Raw genomic sequence first — 24,285 nt, 5'->3', positions numbered from 1 at the left:
CTGAAATTTTTTTTTTAATATAAAGAATTTTGAAAATTTTAAAAACTTCAATAATTAAAAAAAAATATTAAAACAAAAAATTCAAATGTTGTCTTTTTTCTACCAATGTACATAAAAATTACAAAGAGCATAGAGCATCGCAATTTTGGTTAAAATTTATTAATATTTTAAAAATTATGATTTCTGTAATTGAGTCCTGAAATTCGCAATAAGGCTTTCTAGGCCCAGTGAAAAAAATGTAAATTAACTCAAAAATGACGAACTCCTCGTCACAGTGTCCTGATGCAAACAATGATCGAGCTGTAGCTGTCACAGCCCTGCGAAGTATGTTGGCTGACAAATCGGGCAGTCAGTCAAAAAAACCAGCTAGAAGTCGCCTGACAAAAAACTTTTGCTAGAAAGAGATAGGAATCCTGATGCAAACAAACGTCCAGCTGTCATGTAAACATACTTTGAATGTGTTGGTAAATTTCTGACTAGAAAGCCTTATTCCTAAAGAATTGTAAAATTAAAAAAAATCATAATTTTTACAAAGTTAAACATTTTTGAAATATTTTGATTTTTTTTTGGGGGATCGGTGTATGACGTCGCGCGCGAGAATCCGCGAGAAAGTGGTGGAAGATTCTGGAACCATTGAAAAGAAGTTCGCGTCGAGGCCTTGGAAGTTGGGCCATCAGTCGTGTGGTGTTCGTCGGGGGGATCGGTGTGTGACGTCGCGCGCGAGAATCCGCGAGAAAGTGGTGGAAGATTCTGGAACCATTGAAAAGAAGTTCGCGTCGAGGCATTGGAAGTTGGGCCATCAGTCGTGTGGTGTTCGTCGGGGGGATCGGTGTGTGACGTCGCGCGCGAGAATCCGCGAGAAAGTGGTGGAAGATTCTGGAATCATTGAAAAGAAGTTCGCGTCGAGGCCTTGGAAGTTGGGCCATCAGTCGTGTGGTGTTCGTCGGGGGGATCGGTGTGTGACGTCGCGCGCGAGAATCCGCGAGAAAGTGGTGGAAGATTCTGGAATCATTGAAAAGAAGTTCGCGTCGAGGCCTTGGAAGTTGGGCCATCAGTCGTGTGGTGTTCGTCGGGGGGATCGGTGTGTGACATCGCGCGCGAGAATCCGCGAGAAAGTGGTGGAAGATTCTGGAACCATTGAAAAGAAGTTCGCGTCGAGGCATTGGAAGTTGGGCCATCAGTCGTGTGGTGTTCGTCGGGGGGATCGGTGTGTGACGTCGCGCGCGAGAATCCGCGAGAAAGTGGTGGAAGATTCTGGAATCATTGAAAGAAGTTCGCGTCGAGGCCTTGGAAGTTGGGCCATCAGTCGTGTGGTGTTCGTCGGGGATCGGTGTGTGACGTCGCGCGCGAGAATCCGCGAGAAAGTGGTGGAAGATTCTGGAATCATTGAAAAGAAGTTGGCGTCGAGGCCTTGGAAGTTGGGCCATCAGTCGTGTGGTGTTCGTCGGGGGGATCGGTGTGTGACATCGCGCGCGAGAATCCGCGAGAAAGTGGTGGAAGATTCTGGAATCATTGAAAAGAAGTTCGCGTCGAGGCCTTGGAAGTTGGGCCATCAGTCGTGGTGTTCGTCGGGGGATCGGTGTGTGACGTCGCGCGCGAGAATCCGCGAGAAAGTGGTGGAGATTTCTGGATTTCATTGAAAAGGGATTCACGTCGTCGTGTGTATATTCACTTTCATTTAGTTTTGAAGCCCTTCCCATAGCATCGTTGCTCGGATGGCACGCCGGCGGTAGAAGTGAAAAATCGCGATTGAGGAATTGATAAGTCCTTCTCATAGCGTCGTAGCTCGGAAGGCAACGATTATGTTTCCCTGATCTATCTAATATTGCACGTCGTCGAATAAATCGATAAATACAATAACATTTAATTTTGAAAGTCCTTCCCATAGCATCGTTGCTCGGATGGCACGACGGCGGTAGATGTGAAAAATCGCGATTGAGGAATTGATAAGTCCTTCTCATAGCGTCGTAGCTCAGAAGGCAACGATTATGTTTCCCTGATCTATTTAAAATTGCACGTCGCCGAATAAATCGATAAATACAATAACATTTAATTTTGAAAGTCCTTCCCATAGCATCGTTGCTCGGATGGCACGCCGGCGGTAAGATGTGAAAAGTCCTTCTTATAGCGTCGTAGCTCGGAAGGCAACGATTATGTTTCACTTTCTGGTCATATCATCTACCAAGATGAATCCTGACCTTCCTTTCCCCCTACTAACACAATTCCCCACTTCCCGTGATGCTTGAAGGAGATGCTGTGGATTCAACGGTCTCATGCGGTGTCAACAGGTATAGAGCGACAAACTCTGTGTCTGATGAGTCTGCAACTTCAACTATCGGACTAACATTCCTACCTTTGTTGAACTGCATCTCCTTGGGGGGGCGCCGGTATTGACTTGAAGCAGAGATCTTCAGGGGTTATACAGTGAGGATGATTAGCTCCCACTAATCATCTGTTGGTTCATTGTGTAACTTCAGCTGATCCGTCAATAACGGAGTAGCAGCTCATTGGCAGTCAACCATGCTCATGCTCATGCTCATGCAATATTTTGATTTTTTTTTAATTTTTGAAATATTTGAATTTCAAATTTTTTATATATTTCAAAAAAATCAAAAATTTCTGCAATTCCAAATATTAAAAAAAACGAGATTAAAAAAAAATTAAAAAATCAAAAATTTTAAACATTTAAAAAAATATTTTTTTTAAATATTAAATAATTTCAAAAAAAACTTCCAAAAATTTCAAAAACTTTAATAACCTTAAAAAAATTAAAAATTGAAAAAAATAAAATTTCAAAAACAAAAATAATTGATCCATCGAAAAAAATTTTGTATTTTTTACCAATGTACATAAAAAATTACATAGAGCTTTAGGACCCTTTTAAAAGACCATCGCAATTTTGGTTAAAATTTATTTATAATATAAAACGAGTTATATTTAAAAAAATATGATTTTTGTAATTGAGTCCTGAAATTTAGCAGCAATTCCTAAAGATTTTCAAAATTAAAAAAACCATACTTTTAACAAACTAAAAAAAAATTGAAAGTTTCAATTTTTTATTTTTTTTTTATTTTAGAAATATTTTGATTTCAAAAATTTTATTCATTTTTGAAAATTAAAAAATTTCTACAATTCCAAACATTTACAAAAAAAATAAAAAATAGATTTAAAAAAAAATCAAAAAATAAATCATTTTTTGAAACATTTCAAAAAATATTAAAAAAATAAACATTTTAAAGAAACTCAACAAAATTTAAAAATCAAAAAAAAATAAAATTTAAAAAAAATCAACTTTTTTAAAAATAGTCCGGGTACTTAACCGAATGGTTAAGCGATCTGCCTTTCAAGCAGACGATCAGGGATCGAACCCGCCCGGTCACCTCGCCACCGAATTTTCGGTGGCAACCAGAACCCCCTGCTCCCTCTGGGAGCAACAGATACACTCGGTAATTAATTACCACACACAAACACATGCCGCTCCCCCCACTACAACAACTAGCGGTGGGTGAGTGGGGAATGGACGGGAAGATGACCAACCAACCACACCACAACGCGTGAAGGAAGGAAGGAAGAATCTTCCAACAAGACCCACAGGAGATCATCAACATCCATCAAGACGAAAAACAATAGATCTCGGATCTATAAATAGACGCACGGCTCCGTGATGGCAAGGCCGATTGAGCCAGTTAGGGTATAGGTTAAGATAGAGGACAAAGAATATTTTTTTTTTTTTAATTTCAAAGCTTTTTTTAATTTCAAGAATTTTTAAAATTTAAAGAATTTTGAAAATTTGAAAAACTTTAATAATTTTAAAAAAATTAAAAACATAAAAAAATCAATAAAAATAAAAAATTCAAAGAAAAATGTTTAATTTATCCATTGAAAACATGTTGTCTTTTTTTACCAATTTACATAAAAAATTGCATAGAGCTTTGGGACCTAAGACCATCGCAATTTTGGTTAAAATCAAGCTTCCCATGCGCCAGTGCCAACGCACACCGCGGGTTTGGTTTTCTAGCTTCGGTACGTGCCTGAACCCATTTGTGTATTGGTTTCTTGGTACATCGTACCAGCGCACTACGACACGTTCATACACCGCACGGTGCAGGGAAGCTTGGTTAAAATTTATAATATAAAACGATTTATATTTTGAAAAAAAAAATATGATTTCTGTAATTAAGTCCTGAAATTAAGCAGCAATTTCTAAATATTTCTAAAATTTAAATAAAATAAAAATTTGTACAAGGGTTTAAAATTTTTTAAAGTTTTAAATTTTTGATTTTTTTTTTAATTTTTGAAATATTTGAATTTTAAAAATTTTATATATTTCAAAAAAATCAAAAAATTCTACAATTCCAAAAATTTAAAAAAAATCCATAAAATAAAAAAAAATAAAATCAAAACACTTAAAAAATTAAAAAAAATCAAGAAATCAAAAAAAAAAAAATTTTAAAATATTATTTTTCTAAATACTAAGATTTTTTTTAAATTTTAAAAACTTAAAAAAATAAAACATAAAAATTCAAAAAAAATATTTTTTTTATTGATCCATCGAAAAAAAATTGTCTTTTTTACCAATGTACATAAAAAATTACATAGGGCATTGGGACCCTATTGAAAGATCATCGCAATATTGGTTAAAATATAGAGTAAACGCTAACCAGAGTTCTAGATATTCAATAAAATGTATTCATAAAAAGAAAGAAGCCCCGAGTTCGAGCCCAAGTTCCTCATGAAGAAAGAGCTCTGGGTACAGCCGTGTTATTTGACTTTTGTTTCTTGTGTATTCTTGTTTTGTACTATGTGTTTACAAAAACAAGTAGATTTTTCCTGCCCTAAAAAAGTAAATAAATTCAATTTCAAAGTTAGAAAACAGAAATAAATTAAACTTCAGAAATAAGGCTGGAGTTTAATGTTCACTAATATTCGAGTAAATTTTTGTTGTATGACTTTGTGACCTACATCAGCGGTAGCAAAAATTATAGGCCACTACCTCCAGTAAATAGGTAGAACTACCCGTTATTTTAGTTGTTGGTAAATGTTTAATATAAAAAAGCCTATCAATCTCTTATTTAAGTCAGTTATGAGGTTTAACTCAAACAATAATATTGATTTTTCTTCATTTTTCAAGAAATTACTAAGTTTATAATTCTATCTAATCGTCTCACCCCTCGCTCTTCACTTTGCGATGTTTTCCTACCAAAAAAACATCGCACCCTTCATTTGCAAAAAAATACCTCCTTGCCGGCTTTCGTGCCAAAATCGGCCTCTTTTTCGCTTGACACCTCCTGGAAGCAAGCCGTGTCCTTTCGTGTTTCTGTGTTTTTTTTTTGTACTGAAGAAATAGAAATGGTGCCCCCCTCCGAACGTGTTCTGCCCTGCAAATATCCCGGCGACGGCGTCCCCTAAAACGCGCGTCGGGATTATTTCGCAGAGGCAATATCACGTATAGAAAACATTCGTTTTCTTGGGTTAGATTAATTGAGGGGGGGGGGGTTAGAAAATGGTGGAGGAGCGCAAAAACGAGGTGAGTGTGTGAAAAATGGCGTCAGTGTTTAGTGATTGTTCTTTTTGGCGAAGAACTTTGTCTTTAAGCTCTATCTGCGGTGTCAATTCAAAATTTTTGTTTTTGGTTAGGTTTTTGTTAGAAGCAAATTGTATAGAATTGTCTGTTCGCCATTTTCTTTTTCCAGAAATATCGATTTGCGTCTTCAAATGTCTCGAAACAAACTTTAAAAAATGAATGATTTGAACAGTTTTAAGTTGGCTTACAAACTCCCAATTATTACAATATTTTTTTAGAGTACGATTGACAGTTCTGGAGCAACATTTGAAAGGGGCGGTACGACATTGCTCTTACGGCCTTTCATTACACGCGTTTAAATGGGACGAAAGGCCGTAAGAGCAATGTCGTACCGCCCCTTTCAAATGTTGCTCTGGAGTTCAAGTTTACCTTCAAAATGGCCGCCAGGTCAAGTAGTCTCATTTTTCACGACAGTGAAACTGACAGTTTTTTGGTTGAGTTGAATGTCAAAATGGCCGTCAGTTCGATACACTCTCGTTCTATTTTAGTCATGTTAGGGTTAAAATCAACAAATTTCGTTTGTTTTTCTTGAATTAAGGGACTAATGTTCGTACTTTCTCAATTTCTTTTCAGATTTTATCGAGCATGACGTCACAAGGCATCAGTTTCAACATCAGTCAACAACTTTTTGACAGATTTATGTGATTTACACTACAGAATTATTCAACACAAAATAAAACCAACATTATTCCAAAGTTAACTTTTATTTCTGCAACAGAAGATTACATTAAGATAAAATAACGGAGAAAAAGCGCAATGCCTGTCTTGTAAATAAAATTTAATAAAACACAATCATGCTTTACTCCACATTAAAAGAAAACCGACTCTCACTTCTCGATAGAATTCACGAAAGAAAGATAAAAAAATAGCCGCCCGTCCGTCGCATTTATACACCTTAAAATTAGTGGGTTTCCTGCACCGCTCATCCACGCCCTCCTGGAACCGGTTCTGTCTCGCTCTATCACCGTAAAAAAAGATCCACCCGGAAATGCTGTGCTTACGACCCGAACTGCTGCTCGCTGCCGTCGATGGGCGCAAATTCGTACGCGCCGTGGCCGTCAAACTGCAGATAGTAATCGTGGTGCTTCCACAGCGACTTCCGGTGCGAAACGGTAAACAGCGTGATCGCCACCTTCCGGCAGTACTCGTACATGCTTCCTTCGACGTCGACGGAAACCGCCGAGGTGCACTCGTCCAGGATGGCAAACTGGGGCTTGTGGTAGAAGAGCCGGGCCATCGCGATGCGCTGCTTCTCCCCGCCGGACAGCACGTCGATCCAGTCCTCGATCGCGTCCAGGCCCTTCTCGCGCACCTGCAGGTACGTCAGCTGGACCAGGTCCAGGTACGACAGCAGGTCCGCGTCCGTCTTGCCACGCCGCTTCATCTCCTGGTGCGTGTGCGGGTAGATGATCTGATCGCGCAGCGTCCCCAGCGTCATGTACGGCCTCTGCGGAATGTAAAACAGCTTCCCCGCGGGGGGTTTCGTCACCTTGCCGCCCCACGTGGGCCACAACTCCCCCAGAATGCGGAACAAACTGCTCTTGCCGCACCCGTTCGGCCCGCACACCAGCACGTTCATGCCGGACTTGACCTCAAAGTTCAGGTCCTTGACCAGCACGTCCCCGTTCGGCGTCACCAGCGGCACGTGTTCGAACTTGATCAGATTGTCCTGGAACTTGAGCAGGCCCTTCCCGGCGCCAATCTCCGCGTCCGCCACGCTCGAGTTGCTCACCATGGTGCGCTCGTACCGACCCGCGTTCAGCTCCTTCAGCACAACCGTGAGTTCCGTCATGCGCGCGGTGAACCCGGCCAGCCGCGACATTTCACGACCCGCCAGCACCAACCGACCGATGGCCTCCGCCAGCTTGACCAGCATCCGACCGAAGGTGTAGTATTTCTAGAAGCGAGAAAAAGCTAAAAAAAACTCAACTTCAACAAAGTCACCCTCGTGCTTACGCTCAACCGATCGCCGGCCTTGCTGCCCGTCAGCAGCGGGTGGTTCTCCTCGAAGAACGGAAGCGACACGGCGTAGAAGCCGACCACGGTGGCAATGTCTGCAAACCACAGTTTCAATTAGTTTTACGACTAGAACAGTATTAATAAGTTACTCACACTTGGCAACCATGTTGTCGATGATGCCCATGCCGACGCGGAACTCCAAGAATTTGCGCAGGTGCGCCACCAGCTTGTTGAAGCTCGCCAGGATGGTCAGCTTCTCGCGGTTGTTGCCCTTGTAGAAGGCGATCTGAAAAAAGTGTGGAGAAAAAAATTAACATGAATTATTCCAAAATATAAAAAAAAAACATCAAATTCAACTTAATTTTATAAAAATAGCCTGCATCACCCTTATGTGTCGAATTTTGGAGTTTTTTTTTGAAAAGGTCCAATAAACCAAATTTTCAGTTTTTGCTTTTTGGGTGTTTTTTGATACCCCCAATATAGAAATTTAATTTAAAAAAACGTTACTTAATCCACCTTTAGGTGGTTGGTGCCTTCCTCTCATTTATAGAGTGATTACAATCCCCTAAAGTGTCCACATGGTTTATGGATCTCCCCTAACGTGATCGCAGCACCTAAGAGGTCCTAATAAAAATAAGTGACGAGTAATAAAAAATAGACTTCCTACAGACTTTTTGTCAAGATTATACAGACACGGCCTTTGAGGAAAATGGCATCCCTCTACACGGCTTTTTCGTGGCGATCAGACCCGACCAGTTGAGGTTATGTGAATTCAGACCATTTTTTAAACTGCTTGTAATTGAGGATAGGTAAGTCAGATCTTGAAAATTCTTATTCCACAAGAATGGTCTTCTCATATGCGTTCTAAAAATATATAACATGTGAGGTTTCATGAAAAAAAAATCACCCTTTTTACCATAATTTTAATTTAACATGAAACAGTTTTTTTAACATAACTTTTTAAATACATGATTAAACTGCATGAATTTAAATAGCAACTTAGAGGACGTTAAGACGGATCGATTAAAACCATTCCGGCCAAAATCGGTTGAGCCTGTGATAAGATATTCCAGTGACATTGATTTGGTACACATGTCTACATACAGCCAAACACACAGAAATTTGCTCAGCTGGTGATTCTGAGTCGATATGTACAAATGAAGGTAGGTCTAGGAGGTCTAACTAAAAAGTTCGTTTTTCGAGTGATTTTATAGCCTTTCCTCAGTAAAGTGAGGAAGGCAAAAAGTTTGCCCTCCGGAACAAACCCCTGAAAGCCCGCCAAAAAGTCATTTTTGTTACACTCTAATGACTATCTTGTGGTTAAATCGAGCCAAACATTTCATTAGGGCACAAAACCAATACGTAAACATTTGGGATTATTCCACTATTCCATTCATTAGTACACTCCCTACATGCCCTCCAAAAATCAGATTGATAACAAACAATTTCCTATTGAAAAAATAAAAAAAAAAAACAAAAGGGCACATAACAATGTTCACTCCAAACCAGAAAAAAAGTTCAATTGTGCCCTTTTCTTTTTCGTTAGTTTTTCGTGGTTAAGATACTTTCTATGTTATAAAGTGAACTTTTCATACATTCTTAACACTAATTCACTTCAAAACAAAGTTTGGTTTACGTTTCACCAAGGATTTCTGCAGAAAAAAAACTTCGTCGAAATAGAATATTTAATACGGCCCGCGGCTGCTGTTCAGTACACATTTGAAGAATTTTTATGTTTCACATACCTTATCTACACCATTCGATCACAAAACTTCACCCATTATCAAAATTTCCGCTGAATTCCTCATTATTTCTAACTAAACAAAAAGGCCCATAAACATCATTAAAAACAACAATCAGGTGACAGCACTTTAGTGCCCTTTCAGTTCTTTTCGAAATTGCATTAAGGTGAAGCCGTTGATCATTTTTGAAGAAATTTGATCATCAATATAAAATATTCTGTATTAAATTCAATTTAACGAATTTCAGCACCAAAATGAATCAGCATGTGCCGGTTGTTGCCATCTTGAAGCCACTGAAGGAATTTTTGATTTAAATCAATTGTGCTTCAAAATTTATATAATTTTATGGCACAGTCATTGACGTCCTAGTTGGCAATCATTGATTAATGACGATTTCCATAACTTTACAAGGAATGGGATAATCGTTACCAAAAAGAAAAAGCATGTGTAGGGCACTATTCTAAACAACTTGTTGAAGGAATTTTGTCAAAATATTGAAAGCGACGCAAAATTTATATCTTTGAACGAAATATCATGACAATGATGGAAGTCTTCACGTTAAGAAAGGGCCCATTATGAATAACAGTTGGAAACTTGGTTGGAAAGTTAAAAGGGCCCAATAGCGAGATTTTTTAAAATGAGTTTTATTGCGAAAATCAACATAAATTAAGAAGCATTAAAGCAGAGTTGAGGATAATGATGTGTTTTATCGTATCATCAGTAAAAATGCCACCAGTCAAGCTTTCTTTTTCAATAGGAATTAAAACAAGTTGTCCACTTTTTGCCAGCGATTTTCTCGAATCGCGGTTTTTGGTTTTGTGCCCTAATGAAATGTTTGGTTCGAAATAACCACTTTTAGAAGTAGCTTGAAAAAAAGGGTTTGTTCTCTACTGCCGTTTTACGGCGATATGATGTATACGCCATTGAGGTGATTTTGCTGTAGACACGATATTCTGTTTTTGTTCATTTTTTCAATTTAAAATGACTAATTTGAGGTCTGCTCTGTAGAAACTGTTAAAAAGTACAATAAAAATGCGGCCCCTACAAAATTTCTTGTTTTTTCCTATTCTCTACGATTTTAAACCACAAACATCATTTGGCCGAAAAAATAGCAATAAAAAATCATTACTTTTCCTGCCCAATGATGTATGTATACATTGCTCGATCAAAGCGATCAAAGCTGGCTTTATTTTTTGTGCCAGCTATTTTGATAGCTGAGTGGATCCCGTAATGCATTGTCCACGTGGACACTTTAAGGGGGTGGGGAGGTATTAGGGAGCGTTCTTTGATTACGTAACGCAGTTGGGGGGAGGGGGGTCGGAGGCCGTTTTACGCTCCATACAAATTTTTTAAAATTTGTATGGAAATTTTGTTAAGAGGGGGGGGGGGGGTCTAAAAATCTGATTTTTTGCGTTACGTAATAAAATAACGCTCCCTTAGCGATAGTCTATGCTCCATAAACACATTTTTTGCATGAACAATTGTCAGCAAGGGAGGTGGGTGGGTCTAGAACTTTCAAAAAAGTGTCTACGTGGATGTGGATAAGGTGTCATCCATTAAGTACGTCACATTAAAATCAGCCAAAATTTACTCCACCCCCATTTGTCACGATTTCCCTATGCTTTTAACACGCAACGTCACGCTTTCTCAAAACCCCCCTCTTCCCTCAGAACGTGACGTACTTTATGGATGATGCCTAATGGACATCCCCTTAAGAATTAAATCGAAATAATGTAATAAAATATTGCCCAGTCTTGATTTGGTCCCAACACCTCAAATCAAGATTCAAACAGTATTGAATTTGACTTCTATCAATTCTCATTGTATACATACATCATGATGAGTAAAATTGGCGTATACATCATTGTTTGTTTGCTTAATAAAATGGGCCCCAGAGCAGTTTTTTGAAAAATTCTTTCGTCAGGAGGTAGCTTTTAAGATTCTTTATCAGACTGTACAATAAAATTGAAAATGTCCAAAATGGCGTATACATCATATCGCCGTAAAACGGCAGTCTAGATGGAGAAAGCCAAACCTAACCTCAATATTTGACTTGACCTGACTGACAAAAAAAAAACATTATCCAACATTTGTTGGGTAACATCCGAAAATATGTCATACTTTTTAAACAAAATGAAGACATTTTGAAAATGCTCTGAAAATATTTTTTCAAAGATGAATCTAAAATTGCAATCGAAAAATCTGTTTTAAACAAAATGCACAGTTTTATGTTATGGCCTTGTTTATGACCCTTTTAACGACAAACAAACAAAACAAACTCACTTTTAAGGAGGTATTAGACTATGGCAAGCTAATAAACAAACTCGCCCTTTTCGATAGTTTGTTTGCTTTGTTTGTTTGCCTCCATTTATTTGCGGAAACGTCAGCCTACACAACAAATCTTGGATTGCCATTTCAGTAAAATAAATAACTGAATGCGATACATTAATCATCACTTTTGCTGAAATTCGGCAATTGAAAAAAAAAACATTGCTTTAAAATTAGTAACTGCATATCTGTCAAACTGAAACGTCACCTGTGACTTATTGTTAGGATGCTGCTGATTTTGTATTATGGTCTTTAAAAAAGGTAAGAAAATGTGAATAACAAATGCCTCAATGCTAACCACGTTTTTTTTTTAGGTTTGGAGTAAAAAACAGTACTGGAAACATTTTTTTGTGATCGCAGTCGAGCAGTTTTTGACAGTTCGCTCCATAAGAAATACATTGTAGAACAAAGCAAAAACTGCTCGAATGGAAGTGAAAAAGATCTGTCAAACTGACACAAGAAAATTACGAAGTTTTTCGCAAAATAATTTGACGTTTCTTTTGCTGAAATTTTTTAGATGAAAATTCAGTAAAATTTTACTGAATTTCAGCGAATAAAATTTGCTTAAAGGACCAATTCAAAAAATAACTCTGGAAATGACAGTTCTCCCATGAGAAATACATTGTAGGAAAAAAAGCAAAAACTGCTCGAATGGAAGTGCTCTTATCTGAGACTTTGCCTTTTTGATTTGGATGAAACTTTGTTTGTAGTACTTTTGCTTTGACCAAAGAAGTCTTTTGCATGAATAGTTTGTCAATACAAAGCTCCATACAACTTTAGCAACGGATTTTCCGATCGATTAGATGTTTTCAACAAAGTTGTAGGAAGTTGTTGTTTAGAACTTGGAACGCTTTTAAAAATAGCAATATTTAATTGGACCCATTTTTTTTAATTTGTAACTTTTGGATATGTTTTAGATGACAAAAAATGCCAGCTTTTGAGCAGTGACATAAGTTGGTCAACATTTAAAAATTACTTAATTTATTTAAATTATTTAATAAAAAAAATGGGACTCTTTTTTAAAGAAGAAAAATTGAATATGCAATCGAAAAGTACTTCACATAAATTCCGTAGTAACTTTTCAAAGGAGCGAAACCTCAGATAACAAACAATCTGTCGCACTTGCTCTAGTGACAGTTCCCGTTGAGTTAGAGTGGGATAGGATGCTTGTTTACATCCAAGGTTTTGCCTTGTTGAAAAATTACTTTAAAATTTTGAAATAAAAAATTGAAATTAGAGGTGGTTCAACACACCACTACAACAGCGTTGACGAAAAAAAAAATCTTTTGCTAAAAGTCAATATGCTCATTTCGTGCTATTTTTTTTATTGATTAAAAACAGAATAGCATTTCAAAGAGTAGAATTGGGAAAAAATAGTTTTCTAAGTATTTTCTAACTAGATTCTAGTCAGTCTTCAATTTTCAAAAACATATTTTTAGACAACATTTCAAATGAATATTTTTTTTAATTTCAAATCTACTGAAACATGCGAAATTGCCTTAATCACAGTTTTTCACAAAGACTCCATGTTGATTTATCAAATTAATTTTAGAGAATTTACATTCAGATAATAATTCTTAATCGGAGCGTTTGGTACGGTATGTCCACGCACCCTTCCTCCCATGTAGATTCTGTGAAATGTGATCCGTTCGCAGAATCCTCTCTGCGGTAAACACAACGCAATAGGGCTGGCCGCTTAAATTGGGTACCCTTTGTCAATTTTTATGTACAACGGTAAAAAAACACGATTAAAACCCATTTCTGATCATTTTAATGCAACAAAAATTGACAAGACTACATGTTTTCGAACTTAGAAAAATAAGCTTTATCGTTGTGAACATTAACAACACAAATTTAAGCTTAATTTTAGGACCCAATTTTTGTAATACATTTTCGGGTGTTCTCGGAAGTACTGAAATTATGAATACTGACAAGAAAGGTTCTTGGGGCGTAATCTAATCACAAGACTTTCCAGCATGCTTTCATCGGACTGGCTTCGTTTGTGTTGGATTGGTTTAGATTAGATTAGATTTACATTCAGATGATAATTCCATTTGTTGCTTTGAAGATCAAATTCAACATTAAATTTTAAGCAAAAAAATATTGGTTGAGTGCTGATACACTTTTCAAGCAGTTTAAAAATATTAAATAAAATATTTATATGACAACTTTTGTGAAAAAATGTTAAAATTGTTGAAAAACGTTCTCTGGATTGAACAAAAAATCTGGTTTTGATCATTAAAAAGAAAGCAACTTAGTGAAAAAAAACATATTTTGTTGCTGCCTATCTGCGTTAATTGCTTGCTTATGTACCTTGATGAAATTTTCTCAATTTGTTCAAAAACTTAGTGATTTTAGACGATGAATGCCAGTGCTATAAAAGCTACTCACTTTAATTTCAATAGCATATGACAGAGTTGCCAGATAAAAAAGTTTTATGACTCATCGGAAATTCGTACATCTTTTTTTAACTAATCAAAAAAGTTTCACTAGACATTTTTATCAAACTTTATAAATTTCGGCCTGAAAATGTTTGAGACAATAAAGTTTAAGTGGTTTTATTTTATGAAATGACAGGGCTACCAGATCGTTACAATATATTACGTATCGGAAAGGTCGGTCAAAAACATACCTAATGTGAATTAAAAATTGGCTCTTAAATTTATTTCTATGAAATTATAACGTAATATTTGATATAACATCGAATTTTGAAAAAAAAATCAACAAATCCCGCCTAAGTAACGATATGTTTGGGCAGTGTTGCCAGTTACTCCAAATTTATTTATTTTTTTCTGTAAAACCTAATTATTGAAACTGATGGCAGATGTAATTTTCATCAAAATTCTTGACATTCGTCACTGCAAATTTCACTTAGGAGCCCAACATTTTGAACCGGGCTGCCAGACATTTTTTTTACAATTTTCTCATTGAAGGATATTTGTCCACTGCCGTTAAGTTTGCGTGTCATTTAAATAACCGACATGATCACAACACTACCGGCTGCAAACAGCTTCTCAAATTCGCCATTATTTGCGATATCTTATGACAGTGTTGCCAAATCATGTGGAAAAACTCGTCCTGAAGGCATTTACACTAAATTTGACACCATCCGCCATTTTGCTGGTGCCAAATTGTATTTTCAAAAACACAATGTTTTCGAAACAATCATTAAAACATATTGAAAATATGTTTCTAATAAGCAAATTTAAATATATTTTTTTTGATTCGGCCATGAAGAAATCCTAGACTGACTTTTTCACGTGTTTTAAAATAACAAGGAAAAATCGTATTCAGAAAATGGAAACAATATCTAGAAAAAAATATTAAGCCCGTAGATATTATTGAAAAACAAACAAAAATTGCAACACTGCCTGTAGCACATAATCAAACTTGCATGCAAGTCACAAAAAGTTGTATCGCGACACCTGGCGGTGAGTAGCAAATGTAATCTTTCGTGATGAATTTACGAGAATATAACAATGAAGAATTCGCGATCAAAAGCTCAAAAATTCCGACAGATGGCGCAAAGCATCGAAGAATGACGATTCAAATTTTCGCTGTTCGGTTACATAGGAATGCAAACTTAAAATTGAATTTACAGCTCATAGAACAACTTTTGAGAAAAAATTCAAGTAGTACGATTGTTAACTCTTTGCCCTCTATAAATTAACGCAATAAAAAAAAATTGAAAAAAAAATAATTTTGAAAAAATAATATTGTTTAAAATGATAGAGCATCAAAAGTTAACAAAGTATCAGCTCGAATTTTTGCTCAAAAGTTGTTTTCAACGCTGGAATTTAACAAAACAGAATTCGCATACATAACCTCAAAGGGCGGAAATTTCAATCGACATTCTTCGCTCTGTTCTGCTACTCAACACTAGGTGTCGCATGTCGTTTGGCTCTTGAACGGCAATCGCTACGAGTCTTCGACTTACCTCCTCCGAGTTGGTGATGAGCCTGCTGTTGACGTACCGGAACTCTCCCTCCAGCTTCTGCTCCATCACCGTCAGACGACCTGAAAGCAACATGTTTAGAGTCATTCGCTAGAATAGCTCACAAGAAACCCCTATTTTTACCCGTCGGCTTGCGCAGATTCGTCAGGAACACGCCCGAGAAGAACAGGTACAGCAGCAGGATGCCCGGCGTCTGCCCGCCCAGGTTCGTCGTCAGCCGGTACACGTAAATCACGATATCGAGCAGCGGCTTGCAGATGTTTGAGTAGAGATCGGTGACGCTCTCGCAGAACTTGTCAATGTCCGTCGTCAGCAGCTGGTCGGCGTTCGCTATCCGGTTGTCCAGGTTGGACATCTTGTAGTAGGTGAAACCCCTTGAAAAATAGTTTTTGTTTTTGTTATCAAAAGTTTGAAGAAATTGAAGAAATGGTCAAGCACTCACTTCAGGTACTCTGCGTATAAATATTGTGACATGTTGGTCCTAAACCTAAGCTTCAGCTCGCCGATGCTCCACTTGAGCACGTTGTTTACGACTGCGATCTGCAAAAAAAACGCACAAAAACGAACTCAGTGCCTGCTTTTCGTGCTCGGAGTGACCGAGTACGCTGGGACACGCTTCAACAACACTTACCGCCGGCAGCGCCGAAAGGTACTTGACCAGCGCCGTCCGGAACTGGCTCTTGTTCATCGTGATGATGGTGCTCTCGATGGTGGTCGCGTTCTGGATCATCCAGATGTCGCTGATGGAGCGGGCGATGAGGGCGGCGGCGATCAGCGCCAGCAGACCGTTTTCGGCGCTCCATTTGCGGGGAATGATGATTTCTGCGAAAGAAAGGAGCATTGGTTAGCAACGGTGCCATCTGGTGGTGAGGTGCGAAAGCTTTGCATGCAATGCAAGTAATGGAACTTGCATGCAAGACTTGCCTGAAGAAATCACGACATCTAGTCGTGAGTAGCTGAAACAACACTTTTTCAGAACAAAATCAACATATTTGAGTGAAAAAAGAATAAAATCTCGAAACCACGCCTCTATTTCCACTGACCCAAGGACCAAAAGCCACTTCGTCATCGCCCAGACAGGTCTAATCAGAGTCATTTAGCCTCGCGCGACACTTTCAAGAACCAGTCTGACGATGCAAAATTTATGCTATTTTTCAATCTCTGCAAGGTTGCATAATTTTGAGTTTTTTTTTTTGCCTCGCCGTTTGTGAATGGGGTTTTTTCCAAGAATAGCGACAGACCTTAGCCTATGAGGAGGTCGATGCTCCAACAACTTTAGACGAGCTGTTAACTAGCCCATGTGAACTCGCATAATCGGGATGAAAATCGGTTGGACAAACAGTCGCGCGCCAAACACGACTGCCATGCCGGCAAGTTTCAAGGCCAAGGTTAGTCCCAGATCTCGATCTCTTAAAACGGTGAGTTGTTTACTTGCGGTTTACGGGGCTCTCACTGAATTGGGTGCGAGGGCGAGAGTTGGTGCAAGTGCAGAGGTGCTATCCGGTTTTTGTGGTTGAGGTAACTCTCAACTGACTGATTTAAGAAAACAAAAAATGTAATTGACAATAAACAAAACACTAATTAAACAAGCAAAAGGTAAACAAAGAAAATCAAAATTTATTAAGTAATAAAAAGAAGTTATGAAACTTGCATGCAAATCTCACTTGTAGTAATTACGACATCTAGTGGAGAGTAGCGGAACAACTTCACCGAAATTAAATCAAACTAAAATTGATTTGCTCGGAAAAAAATGATAAATTAAATAAAAATGATAAAAAATAGATAAATTTGAGGAAAAAAATCAAAAAAATACACAAAACGAAAGCATTCCTGTGAAGGGTTAACCCGCTGCGTGACGGTCGGCTATTGGTACCATTAAAACCGGTTTGGCTTTATTGGTGACATCTGATCGTGCGCCGGCCTCTCTCGATCTATCTCGATCGTCGAATCAACACTTTGGACGTCATCATCGTTAGGACGATTGCAGCGTGTAAATGTATGCATTAATATAGGTTATTAAAAGGTCTTTCACTTCTAAAGTTTATTAAGTTTTGAATTTTATTTGAAATTTAAAATTTGTGGAAATGGTGGATTTTACCAAATATTATAAATTTATTTAATAATTACCAGTTGTTTAAATTGTCAAGTTTATTAACGTTGTTAAATTTGCTGCATTTGCTTAATTTGTAAAATGAATACATTTTTCAAATTTTACCTATTTTACAATTTTACAAATTTTACAAATTTTACAAATTATACAAATTTTACAAATTTTACAAATTATACAAATTTTACAAATTTTACAAATTTTAGCAAATTTTAGAAAATTTTTGCAAGTTTTAGCAATTTTTTGCAAATTTTACAAATTTTAGCAAATTTAAGCATATTTTACAAATTTTAGCAAATTTCCCAAATTAAACAAATTTTAGCAAATTTTACAAATTTTAGCAAATTTTAAAAACTTAAGCAAATTTTACGAATTTTGGCAAATTTAAAAAATTTCAGCAAATTTTACAAATTTTAGCAAATTTTACAAATTTTAGCAAATTTTACAAATTTTAGCGAATTTCACAAATTTTAGAAAATTTTACAAATTTTAGCAAATTTTAGCAAATTTTAGAAAATTTTACAAATTTTAGCAAATTTTACAAATTTTTGCAAATTTTACAAATTTTTGCTAATTTTACAAATTTTTGCAAATTTTACAAATTTTTGCAAATTTTACAAATTTTAGAAAATTTTACAAGTTTAACCCTCTAACGACCATGGTTACTCCAGAGCACCACTAATTTTTGCGTTCAAAATTAAATTTCTCTGCAATCATACATTTTTTCAACTTGCTTCAACCTATGTTATATAGAATGTTAACTTATAATCATCAAAATTTCAACAAATTTGGACGATCCAGTTACAAGTAATGTAGAAAAACGTAAAAAATCTCGATTTTGCTCTAGGCGGGAAGGGGCTAATCAAATTTTAAAAATTTTACAAATTTTACAAATTTTACCAAATTTTACAAATTTTAGCAAATTTTACAAATTTTAGCAAATTTTAGCAAATTTTACCAAATGTTAGCAAATTTTAAAAAATTTAGAAAATTTTACAAATTTTAGCAAATTTTAGCAAATTTTACAAATTTTAGCAAATTTTAGCAAATTTAAGCAAGTTTTAGCAAATTTTACAAAAATAACAAATTTAACCAATTTAACAAAGTTGATACACAGTTTATAAAATTTGACAAATCTTGAACAACCTTTGAAATGAGTGGAACGACGTTGTTCTAACGGTCATTCATTACAAGAGCAATATAATACCTTTCAAATGTTACTATAGATTTGTTAAATTGTTTTTTTTTTATTATTTTGTGTGTCAAATGTGCAGAGATTGAAAAATCTGTAAGATTTGGACATTTTTTTTTTTTAATTTGAAAGATCTGTGAAATTTTACAAAATTTGTAAAATTTGTAAAATTTGTAAAATTTGTAAAATTTGGTAAATTTGTAAAATTTGTAAAATTTGTAAAATTTGTAAAATTTGTAAAATTTGTAAAATTTGTAAAATTTGTAAAATTTGTAAATTTTTTAAAAATTGTTATTTTTTTTAATTTGTTAAATTTGTTAAATTTGTTAAATTTGTTGAATTTGTTGAAATTGTTACATTTGTTAAATTTGTTAAATTTGTTAAATTTGTTAAATTTGTTAAATTTGTTAAATTTGTTAAATTTGTTAAATTTGTTAAATTTGTTAAATTTGATAAATTTAATAAATTTGATAAATTTGATAAATTTGTTAAATTTGTTAAATTTGTTAAATTTATCAAATTTATTAAATTTATTAAATTTATTAAATTTATTAAATTTATTAAATTTATTAAATTTATTAAATTTATTAAATTTATTAAATTTATTAAATTTATTAAATTTATTAAATTTATTAAATTTGATAAATTTAATAAATTTGATAAATTTGATAAATTTGTTAAATTTGTTAAATTTGTTAAATTTATCAAATTTATTAAATTTATTAAATTTATTAAATTTATTAAATTTATTAAATTTATTAAATTTATTAAATTTATTAAATTTATTAAATTTATTAAATTTATTAAATTTATTAAATTTATTAAATTTATTAAATTTATTAAATTTATTAAATTTATTAAATTTATTAAATTTATTAAATTTGTTAAATTTGTACAATTTGTAAATGAAACAGTTTGTTGAAATTTGTTAAATTTGTAACTTTTTTTTTAAATTGTTATATTTTTTATAATTATTAAAAACAGTTAAATTCATAAAAATGTTAAATTTGCTAAATATGTTAAATTTGTTAAATTTGATATTTTTTATTTGTAAAATTTGTTAAATTGGTTAAATTTGTCAAATTTGTTAAATTTGGGAAATTGTGTTATTTTTGAATTTGTTTATTATAAAATTCAAGAAAATAAGTGATATATTATTTGGTTCTAATTCAAGTTAAATTTATGAAATTATTGGTGTTTTTTTTAAATTTAATTTTGCAAATTAAAAATATCAAAATTTGCTAAATTAGAATTTTATAAATATGTTGAAATTAAAAAAAAATGCCGATTTTGTGTCTTTGATTCGTCAAAATGATATTTAAAAAAAATTGTTGCCTTAATGCTTAGTTAAATTTGCAATGTTTTTAGAATTTAGTAAATTCTGTAAATTAAAAAAATCTCTACATTTGTTCAAATTTGAAAAACATGAAAATTTGATCAATTACTAAACTTTTTTGTGTGTGTTTTTTTTTCAGAAATCTTATACTGTTAATAAGTCTAATTTTATGTAAAAAATTTTATCTTTGGTTAAAAAAAACTTTATAAATTTGAAGAACATTTAAAATTAAGCATTAAAAAATGTTCTTAATAATTGGAAAAATATGAATTATTTAGAAAAAATAGTAATTTACTGGCATTGAAAGTTTGACAAATAATTATTTCAAATTTTCTAGCATTTAGCTTTTTCTAGAACCTGTATTACCTGAAAAAAAAATCTAAAAAGTCAAGGCTATTTGAACTCGAAAAGGTGCCCTTTAGCAACAATTTCCACATTTCAGCAGCCATTTCACTTAAAACCTAAATGTCACGCGTTTATCACGCCTCCTCGATAAGATAAGACATGATATTCCTTTCTTTTGAACTGGCTAAGCCACGTATTGATCCATTCATTGGGTTTGTTGGTTGCCATGTGCCGTCTTATCTCAAGGCTGTATTTTTTTCCTCGTCACAATAAGTCTGATATTTTAAACAATCTGAATGAAATCGTAATCTAAATTGCGAACGCATGCGTTTGAGAAAAAAAAACATAATTGTTATTTTAACTTTGACAAATTGACAAACTGATGTTTCAACAAAGTTAGTTTACTGTATACCAACCCCCTTTTTCGCAAAAGTTCCTGAAGTTCACCTGAAGGGTCATCAAATCTCAGCAAACATTGACGCGCAAGTTCGTTCTATCGTCATCACGTCGCGTTGTTGCGTTTGGTTCGATTTGTGGCCAGTCATGGCTACCTGTGGGGCGATTCAGCGCTTGGCTTTCCGGTTAGTTGCCAAACCTTTTTTTTTTTTTTTGTTTACTAGTCTACTGTGTACCCGAGAAAGGGGAGGGGAAGCCTCATTAACGGCTGTTGTTAGACGAGAAAAAAGAAGCTTGCAAAAATTGGTAAACACTGTCTTACTCTGTAGCGTTGTAAGTAGCATGACTGACGTAAATTTGAGATTTCGTACTATTTTTAGACCAACAAAAACTCGAAAAAAATTGCAAACTTAATTAAAACACTTCTGCAATTTCGACCTTTTGAAATGATACTTCCCAAACAAAATGGTGCTTCAACGTCCACGTGCGTGCGATTTGGCGTCTCTGACCTTCGCATGTTTGGCGTCTGTTTACTGTTACGAATCTGCCACAGAGTAAACAAAGCAATCGTTACGCGTGACTTTAGACCATTTTTTTTGAAGCAAGTGGCGCCATGCACGTGTTAGTTGCTACTTTTGTGACAGGTTGTTGCGTCTCTTTGGTTACATCAGAAAAACAAAAAAAGTGTGGCTAAAATGTTTCAACTTAAAAAAACAATGTTTTCGTCAAGTCCAACCAACCAGAAAAGAAAAAAGTTAAAAATAGCAAAACCGTTAGGGGCTCGCGACATGCTCGTTGGCTTTCGTGACGAAGTGAGGGCACGAAAAAGGGCTACGATTTTTTTCAACATGACCATGACGGGTTTTCTATTTCGATTTGATGGCTTTTGTGTAAAAGTTCATCGATGCAAATTTGTCGGAATTTGGAGTATTTTTAATGTCCTAAAAGCTATGCGATTTCCTATGGACCACCTTTTCAAATCAAACTCAAGAAAAATGTTGGACAAAAATGCGTTTTGTAACACTCGATTTTCACATGAGTTGTTCTTTGAAATCCTAAAAAAAAAAATTGTTTGTTTTGATTTGGGTGACACTTTGTCAATGCATTCTCTATTTAAAGAAAACATGTTGGGGAGTGATAATTTATCACGTAACGCACAAATTGAGATTTTTGGACCAACTCCCCCCTCTCGTAAAAAACATTCCATACACATTTAAAAAAATGTATTGAGGGCCTTCGACGCCCCCCCTCAACTGCGTTAAGTAATAAAAGAACGCTCCCTTGTATCATTAGTTTTTCCATACAATTTTGCAGGTCATACAAAATGGGCAGCGAATATTCGAAAATCTGTATATTGAGAAGGAATTTTCTGATCGGTTTGGTGTCTTCGGCAAAGTGGCAGGAGCTTTTTGGAAAATAGGTAAACGGAGAAAAACTCCGATTTAGTTGTTTAACTTGTTATTACTAAATGTTAAATTCCCAAAAAAAACATGGACGTAAAATTATTGTTTAAGGAAAAAAATCTATTTTTTTGTTGAGATCATTAGTGCGCTGACCACGCAGACGCGCTGTCTTGTTTTTGCATGCTCAATTTCATTTCTATTGTTTTGCTGTTTGTGTGCTTGGGTGAGTGGTTATTATAATTAAATAATGGCATCATTAGTGCACTGCCCACGGGGACGCGCTGTCTTGTTTTTGCATGCTCATTTTCATTTCTTTTGTGCCGCTGTGCTGGGGTGCTTGGTTATTATATATAGGTGAAGGGATTTTATTAAATGATCATTATATTGCATTATTATAATTATTTGATTATATAACCACACTATATTTTACACTTAACACATCATACAAAACACATATGAAACTGTAAACAGGAGCGTTTGGTACGGTATGTCCACGCATCCTTCCTCCCCTGTAGATTCTGTGAAATGTGATCCGTTCTCAGAATCCTCTCTGCGGTAAACACAACGTAGTAGGGCTGGCCGCTTTAATTTTTGCAATACATTTTCGGGTGTTCTCGGATGTACTGCAATTATTAATAATGACAAGAAAAGTGCTTGGGGCGTAATCTAATCACAAGACTTTCCAGCATTCTTTCATCGGACTGGCTGCGTTTGTGTTAGATTAGATTAGATTAGATTAGAAAAATCTATTTTTTTGTTGATAAAATGTACTGATTTCAAGTACAAGCTTCTTTTAGGTACAGTCCAGACTCGATTATCCGAAGGCCTTGGCTACATTTCACTTCGGATAAGCGAATCATGAAAAAAGAAATCTTTTTTTGTGTTATTTTTTATGTTGAGCTTTAGTATGACCCCTAAACTACTCAAGAGTGATTTAGAATTTTTAAAACCAAGATGGCGGTGATGAAATATTGAAAAAATGCATTTGTTTAGTTTCATAGGCAATAAACCATTCAAATTTGACTGAAGTGAGGTCACAGAACTCAAATTATATGTAAAAAGTATAAAAATAAAAAAAATACGAAAAACATTTTTTTTTTGTTCGTGATTTGGCTTCGGATAATCGAGTGTGGTTTCAAAAACACTCAAAAAGCAAAATTGGAAATTTGGTTTATTGGGCCCCCTCAAAAAAAAAAAAAAGAAAAACTCCAGATTCTAAAAAATACGTCTGCCAAAATAATTTTTAAAGAGAAAATTTCCATTTTTTTTTCTCTGGGACTTTGAAAATCGGGCAATTTGTTTCTGGGATACAGCCTCACAAAAAATTTGAATTGATAAAAATGGTTTTTTAAGTGTCCCCAATTTAGCCTGTTATTTTCAACTGATGCTCGGAAACTATTGGTCCGATTTTTAATGTTAAAATTGTTTGTTTTTGCAATTTTTTTTGATCCTATCAATTTTCAAAAATTTCTTAAAAATAAATAATCTGATCTGAAATCAAGAAAAATTATCCATTTTTTGTGCACCGTTTTTTAAGTTATTCAAGCAAAAAAAGTATATTTAAAGAAGTAAAATGAAAAAATGGGGATTTATTTTCCATTCACCATTTTTTTTTAAATACCCTATCATATCCAACAACTTAGCCGAAGACACTAGTGCGTCCATCCCGGGAATTCCCGGGACAAAAATTCCGGGATTTTTCCAAAACCGAGAATTATTTGTCCCGGGAATTCCCGTATTTAAAAAAAAAAACAAATTTTGGTCCGGAAATATATTTTTTGTAGAAATACTTAAAGAGTTGAGTATATAATAATCGATAAGAATTTAAAAGCATTAAAATTTGTATTCGGCATATATTAGCAATAGTTTGGCTTTTTAGTGAAAATTGTTAAATTTGAGTTTACAGATTCACAAAATTCCTAGTGCTTTAATAGTAAT

The 24,285-nt window shown here is 34.7% G+C and overlaps 1 protein-coding gene and 1 long non-coding RNA gene across 2 annotated transcripts in view; one reads left to right on the top strand and one right to left on the bottom strand.

Annotated features, from left to right (window-relative positions):
* The first annotated feature begins 5,270 nt into the window (after positions 1 to 5,270).
* LOC119767933 lies at positions 5,271 to 6,376 on the top strand. Its single transcript, XR_005277804.1, has 2 exons — positions 5,271 to 5,527; positions 6,158 to 6,376. It is a non-coding gene; the product is annotated as an uncharacterized LOC119767933 (long non-coding RNA).
* LOC6049939 (ATP-binding cassette sub-family D member 3) overlaps positions 6,273 to 24,285 on the bottom strand; it is a 40,320-nt gene continuing 22,307 nt past the window's right edge. The window contains exons 3-9 of the mRNA XM_038257971.1: positions 16,200 to 16,390; positions 16,011 to 16,108; positions 15,692 to 15,942; positions 15,551 to 15,630; positions 7,697 to 7,829; positions 7,541 to 7,638; positions 6,273 to 7,481 (exon numbers count right to left, since the gene is read on the bottom strand). Coding sequence (XP_038113899.1) covers positions 6,582 to 7,481; positions 7,541 to 7,638; positions 7,697 to 7,829; positions 15,551 to 15,630; positions 15,692 to 15,942; positions 16,011 to 16,108; positions 16,200 to 16,390 — 1,751 coding nt within the window. The 3' untranslated portion in view covers positions 6,273 to 6,581. The remainder of the gene's footprint in view (positions 7,482 to 7,540; positions 7,639 to 7,696; positions 7,830 to 15,550; positions 15,631 to 15,691; positions 15,943 to 16,010; positions 16,109 to 16,199; positions 16,391 to 24,285) is intronic.

This window comes from Culex quinquefasciatus, chromosome 1 (assembly GCF_015732765.1).
Source record: "Culex quinquefasciatus strain JHB chromosome 1, VPISU_Cqui_1.0_pri_paternal, whole genome shotgun sequence".
Classification (NCBI taxonomy): domain Eukaryota; kingdom Metazoa; phylum Arthropoda; class Insecta; order Diptera; family Culicidae; genus Culex; species Culex quinquefasciatus.
Note: the sequence above shows the minus strand (reverse complement) of the source record. Positions and strands in the feature narration are given on the sequence as shown.